The 6,551-nt window shown below is 44.5% G+C and overlaps 1 protein-coding gene across 1 annotated transcript; it reads left to right on the top strand.

Moving 5' to 3' along the window:
- Positions 1–972: 972 nt before the first annotated feature.
- Positions 973–6,051, top strand: qrfprb (pyroglutamylated RFamide peptide receptor b). The gene is made up of 6 exons (XM_061095585.1): positions 973–1,339; positions 3,136–3,294; positions 4,163–4,224; positions 4,343–4,578; positions 5,134–5,231; positions 5,654–6,051. Exons 1-6 carry the CDS (start codon positions 973–975, stop codon positions 6,049–6,051), a joined length of 1,320 nt encoding a protein of 439 aa, XP_060951568.1.
- The last annotated feature ends 500 nt before the right edge of the window (positions 6,052–6,551 follow it).

The raw sequence follows: 6,551 nt of genomic DNA, 5'->3' as shown, positions 1-6,551 counted from the left end.
AACATTTGAATAATCTCTTGTTGTTTAAAACCAAAAACCAAACCTTAAAACATGTTATAACCTTAAAATCTGATCATTTACATTATGAGGACTTGCGTTTTGTCCCCGTACGAAGACATGTTCCCATAAGGTGACTTGTGTGAGCAGATTTAGGTCCCTACAACATCAGTAATACCAGGCCCCCCCCCCCCCCCCACACACACACACCTTCTGTTTACTTGTATCTCAGTGAGGGCACTCATATACATAATGCCTTCTTTAGACCCTTACCATAACCTTAACAATCACAACTATACACCTAACTATAATACCACATTACAGGGATTAAATACACCGCTGTGCTAAAGATGTCCTCAGACTGAGTAGGGCCAGCTCGGTGCTGGGACCCCCCCTGGACCCTGTGGAGGAGGTGGGACAGAGGAGGATGGACAACCAGTCTTCCTGCAGCAGTACGACTGTACACCCAGCTCTGCTCCCTATAGAACTTCACACATCCATAAGGACTGCACTTTACCTCTGGTTTAGCACTCTTAACATTGCGATATTCATTCTGTCTGTGCAATCCAATGGTTCACGGTCAATCCATTCACTGTACACAGTCTCACACAGTTCATATGTTTCTTATTTTCCATTTATATTATTTACACTTCAGTGATATTATCTTTGCACTAAAGTATTGCACATTACTTATTATTACAAATACAGGATTCTCATCTTATCTTATAAAAATAGGAGTAACACACACACACACACACACACACACACACACACACACACCACACAGCTGCATCAGTGACCACAGCAGCTGGTCTCTCTGAGGGAAGGAGGCAGCAGCGCATCTTCCGGACGCACTTGGTGGGTTGAGGCTGAGGTTGGAGGACAGACGCTGAGACTTAGAGGGACTTGGATCCTGTTCCCTTCCACACAGCAGCTCTCTCTCTCTAACCCTACCCCAGGGGCCGAACCCCGGAGATGGCCGCAGCCTCCACAGACTCCGGGCAAGGTGCCACCAAGATCACCCCCGAAGCGCTGCAGGAGATGCTGCGCTACTACAACCTGAGCCGCCGGGAGTTCATCAACACCTACAACATCCAGCCTCTCGTCTACATCCCCGAGCTGCCGTACAGCGCCAAGACCACCTTCGTGATCATGTACGCGGTGATCTTCGTGCTGGCGCTGGCGGGGAACACGCTGGTCATCTACATAGTGCTGAAGAAACGTGCGATCCACACGGCGACGGATATCTTCATCTGCTCGCTGGCGGTCAGCGACCTGCTCATCACCTTCTTCTGCGTCCCGTTCACCCTGCTGCAGAACATCTCCTCGGAGTGGTTCGGAGGTGAGTTGTACACCTCTTGAACTCTTTTGGGATGAAACCTCTGTCCTCCCATGCGCTCTTGGACACGTTCAGCTCCATGCGCACTGTGCGTAAAACCACGAAATCTAGAAGTTTTGCCCGATTTCTGCACGATTTGCAAAATGCATGGGTTTAGGCTGGGATATACTGTTGTGTACTATTTACTTTGTAATATTACATCACAGCATCACACCGTACTACTCGATATACAAGATTATACCTGATTCATTGCCACTATCCTGATCATCATCATCAATATGCCACTTTGACTTTGTTTCACAACACCATAGCTCAACCTTATCACAAGTGGATGTAGTGGCTGTTATGTTTGTGCCGTTGCATTCTTATCTATTCTATTCTGTTCTTTTTGCATGCACTTATCTTGATGGGAAACTCCACAATTTCCCTCATTTGGATTAGTAGGATTATCTTATCATCATAATAATAATAATAATAATAATAATAATAATAATGTTGCAAAGAAAATAATACTCATGCAAGAAGTCTGTCAAATATTGATAAGCAATGCAAGATGCTAATTGTGATCTGAGTGCAACAAGTAGCAGAACAATGAATGGAATGCAGCAGCAGCAGCAGCCGACCCCATCACACCTGACATCCAACCCCAGCCAACACGCTGGAGGCGCCCACACATTAAGACAAGTAACCCTTCATCAGCGCTGCACATTAGCCAGACTGAGTAAGGAGTAAGAGTCAATCACATCTGCAAACATGTTATTGATTCCTGAAAGGAACTCAGCAGTCGTCGATGCCTCTTAATGGCAGCCGGAGGTCACGAGCTTCTGCAGCAAAAACAGAAATATAAGCAAGCAGCTTTTATTTTTTTACTTTGAGTAAAAAAATAAAATCGAGTCACACACCTGACGGAACAGCAGGAGAGAGAAAGGGAACAAACACCTGTTCTTGTGCCTAACAGCTGACAGCTGATCTAACTGCTGCTCACACTGTGGTTGGTCTCGATCGCTGCTGAGATAGAGAGATATGACCACATTTCTACAGAGATCAATAAATGGATTGATGAGCACTACTTGTAACATGCGACTTTGAAACACAGGAATATTGCAGCTTGTTTTCGTCTCACAACCTGAGGCATCTTGAACCAGAAACTGCTCAGTGTAATGAGCAAGAGTGTGCAGTTCACTGCAGAATGCCTGTAAAAACAACACAAAGTCAAAGGTGTTGTACATGTTTGCATTGCATTGCATTTGTAGGAGCCTCAGCACTGTAACTATCTCCACCAGGTTTATACCTGACGATAGAAAACCACTGGACTATAACCTCTAAAAGAGCAGATTTTTAGAAACTGAGCACAATTTGCTTCACATATGTATCATTATTTATCTGTATCAATGTACATTTCATTATATTCATCGGTTCCCCACACTGTTCCTAGCATCCACAACACACAAGAGTATCTGACAGCTGACATTCAGCGTATCACAGCAATCGAAGGCAGGCGAGAAGCATGTGCTGCCATTAACATCGATAGTAATTAGTTCCATGTGAATAAAGGTGAACCGTCTGCTCTGTGCTTTGTTAGCTGTGACATGTGTGTGTTCAAAATGTCCAAGTGTACTCGGCGAGGGCTGTTTTGTCATTCCAATTAAACCCTTATCTTCCTGCATCGCACGGGAACACGAAAAGGTTAGAAGATGAGCTCGCATCCCTCTTCAGTCTTTGCTTCAGTAGAAATGTATGTTATGCAGTTTCTAAGAGTCTCATCCTTTCATCCTCTCTATTATGTTTTTTTTCTGCAGGGGTTCTGGTTTGCAAGACGGTTCCCTTTGTACAGACTACAGCAATAGTGACTGGCATCCTCACAATGACCTGCATTGCCATTGAGAGATACCAGGGCATTGTCTTTCCCCTGAAGATGAGGAGGCAGTACTCGTCCAAACGAGCATACAAGATGCTAGGTATTCAACGTGTGTGCCTCGGTGTGGAATTATATTTATATGTTTTATATGTATTATATGTAAAGAAGTTGCAATGAGTTGTAAAAAGTCTAATCTATCTAGAACACACAAACAGTTACACACGTGTAAACCCAGAGTCAACAGAATCTGTTGATCATTGTACGTGGATTACGTGACTACAATAACAAATCATTTTTATAACACGTTTAGCAAAGAAACGATTCTGTCCCAAGCTTTTTGATCCTTATAAACTGTTGATCATTATATCCATAATCGATATAAGCATTTTCCACTGTAATGGGTTTGCAGTGAAAGCAATCTATAGTGGCTCCATTACATCTCTGTCTACTGCAGTATGGATGTAGATCAGGGTTTGAATCTCGGGTCATGTTAAAGCTCCATTTAATGAGATTTCCCTCATGAAAAATAGGTATAATCAAAGCCATATTGGCCAGAACTGAGAATGCCGAGTTGTTAAATGCCACCAAAGCTCCTTCCAAAGAGCAGGCAGATGTTCAGGACTGAAGCGGTGGCAGGACTGGATTGTCCTTATTAGGGGGAGTTACCAGTTGTCATGGCTGGATCACAAACAAACATGCAATTAGCTAGGAATCTGGAGATATGCAAAGAGAAATGGCAGACACCAGGGACTGAAGCAGAACAGATGTGTGTATGTTGGGTGTGTGTTTGTGTGTGTGTGTGTGTGTGTGTGTGTGTGTGTGTGTGTGTGTGTGTGTGTGTGTGTGTGTGTGTGTGTGGGTGTGTGTCTGTGTGTGTGTGTGTCTGTGTGTGTGTGTCAATCAAAGTATAAACCCTGTACTGTGTAAACTGTATCTATTATTATTATATATTTCTTTCCATCCTGCAGGGCTTGTATGGATTGCCTCAGTGATCGTGGGTTCACCGATGCTGTTTGTGCAGCAGCTAGAGGTGAGTGGTGCCGGTCAAACCAAGCAAGAGTTTTTTTCTTTTAAAGAAAGCAATTTAAAAAGAGCAGTCTCAGACTCCTGGAACTGACATTGACAGTTTTTCTTCTCGCCTCTCCCAGGTGAAGTACGACTTCTTGTACGATCACTACCACGTGTGCTGTCAGGAGAGTTGGCACTCTGTGACTCACCGGCAGACCTACACCACCTTCATCATGGTGGCTCTGTTCCTGCTCCCCTTGGCCGCCATGCTGTTCCTTTACACGCGCATCGGGATCGAGCTGTGGATCCGCAACAGGGTGGGCGACTCCTCAGTCCTCAACACCATGAACCACAGGGAGATCAGCAAGATCTCCAGGTCAGTTATGTCTCAAGCGTCTCATATCCAAGGGGGCTTGGTCGTGCCTTCCCCTGAACACAAATGCTAGAGGGTGTGGGTTTGTGTTGCTGATGGCCCCCTATTCGTCAATAGAAGACCTATTTCTCATTGATCTGCTGAAAATTGAACTTTTCTCTGGGAAAAAAACTTAAATGTGAGTTTAAAACGCACACACTCAGTGTATTCTTTGCCTGTGCGACAAGAAGGTAACCATCAGAATGAAAGCCTCACAGAGAGCTGTTGTGTTTGCTACAATGGTATTGCATGGAACAGACTTCAACTACAGCTCTTTAGGCTTCGTGATATAAGTAGCTGGATCCAGTAATTGGGAAAAAAAATTGCTTTTTCTGTTAAGGACACTCAGAGGAGACAAATTGCTCCCTTTATTTCCCCCGAGTTCGACTGTGGGACTAAGAACTGCAACACATGGTTAAAGGCTTCTCTACATTATATGTCAAACAAGGGGAAAGAGTGCCGTCATGTCTGTCGTAAGAAGGACTCAGATCTTTACCTCTCGGTTTTTACTCTCACCAGGAAAAAGAAAAGAGCTGCCAAAATGATGATCACCATCGTCCTGTTATTCACGATTTGCTGGGCACCGTTCCACACGGTCCACATGCTGTTCGAGTACTGTAAGTATTACCACAGTCTATATGAATTTTAAACATTTTTAACCTTAAAATAGCCGCTTTGTAATTAGTTTAATGCTTCACTGATTTTGAATAGTGAGAGAAGATGCTGCTTTCCTGTGAGAAGTGTGTAACTGACAGCGAGGCCACTTTAAATATCAAAAATTCTAAATAGAGTTTGGTGTATTTGTGACAGCTGCAGCTCTTCTGATACAGGAAACTGGGAATCATGGGTAAAATCCACAATTCAGTTTTGTTTCCCCTCAGTGATTAATAGCTTTGTTTTGTCTCTTCATGAAAACCAACTAATCACTCAGACACTGAGCCCAATACAAGTTACACAGTGCTTTAATGCCATTGACTTTTAGTCTCTTGGGATCCATCAATTTGAGTATGAGCTTCTTTCTGTGTTTTCAATAATCCAGATGACCTGGAGAAGAAATACGACGGAGTCACAATCAGCATGATCATCGCTGTTGTTCAGGCCATCGGGTTCTTCAACAGCTTCAACAATCCCATCGTGTACGCCTTCATGAACGAGAACTTCAAGAAGAGCTGCATCTCCACCCTCTCCGAGTGCGTCAGGAAGCACAACCAGCCAGGCCGCGGTGTGGTGGCTCCTAAAATCAGCGTGAAGTTCGTCAAACCCCAAAGCAGAGAGGCATTCGCAGATTCGGTGGCAGGACACAGCCCGAACCAGAACTCCAAGGACAAAGTTCCCTCGAATCCACTGCACAGAGACCGCGCCCTGGAAGTGATAGTAGAAAAGATCTCCACCATCCAAACTGAGCTGCCTGGAAGCAGCTCCTCCCAGGTCAAATGAGGAGGACGTGGCTTTGAAAGCGCAAAGTGTTCAGCTGTAGAGCTCCACAATCCTCTCTGCTGTCGGTCGCCTGCACAGGACAGTCTCGCCGTTGTGGTTCAAACACTCCAAAAAAATTGCACCAGCTTGAAAGCACATCTCTGCAGCACCAGAGATTGTTCTGTTATTATTCTGGTCAGGAAACACAGGAGCAAAGGAAATGATGGCCTTCTGAGGAAGGATGGTTTCACTGTGAAAACGTCCCTGGCAGCAGTGAGGAGCAGCGGTCACACACCGGAACACCGGGGGTGTAACTGTGTCATGAATTCATATCAGTGGAGGTTTCTAATATCTGCAGGAAGTTCTGTCTCACTCTGTGAACATTTAATATTGTGGAGGAGGGAACCTTGTTCATTGTTATTCCAAATCTGCAAAACCTTTTTCCAGATTCAGTATAACAGAGCAAAATGTTTGGAAATGATAACAAAGAAGCACAGCCAAGGTTTTGGCAGCAAAGGCGA

Source organism: Limanda limanda, chromosome 21 (assembly GCF_963576545.1).
Source record: "Limanda limanda chromosome 21, fLimLim1.1, whole genome shotgun sequence".
Classification (NCBI taxonomy): Eukaryota; Metazoa; Chordata; class Actinopteri; order Pleuronectiformes; family Pleuronectidae; genus Limanda; species Limanda limanda.
Note: the sequence above shows the minus strand (reverse complement) of the source record. Positions and strands in the feature narration are given on the sequence as shown.

Excerpts from the sequence above, each read along its gene's own strand:
- qrfprb (XM_061095585.1), top strand. The coding sequence starts at position 973 with ATGGCCGCAGCCTCCACAGACTCCGGGCAAGGTGCCACCAAGATCACC. Across the intron at positions 4,225-4,342 it reads TGTTTGTGCAGCAGCTAGAG|GTGAAGTACGACTTCTTGTA; the intron begins GTGAGTGGTGCC and ends CGCCTCTCCCAG. Across the intron at positions 5,232-5,653 it reads CCACATGCTGTTCGAGTACT|ATGACCTGGAGAAGAAATAC; the intron begins GTAAGTATTACC and ends TCAATAATCCAG.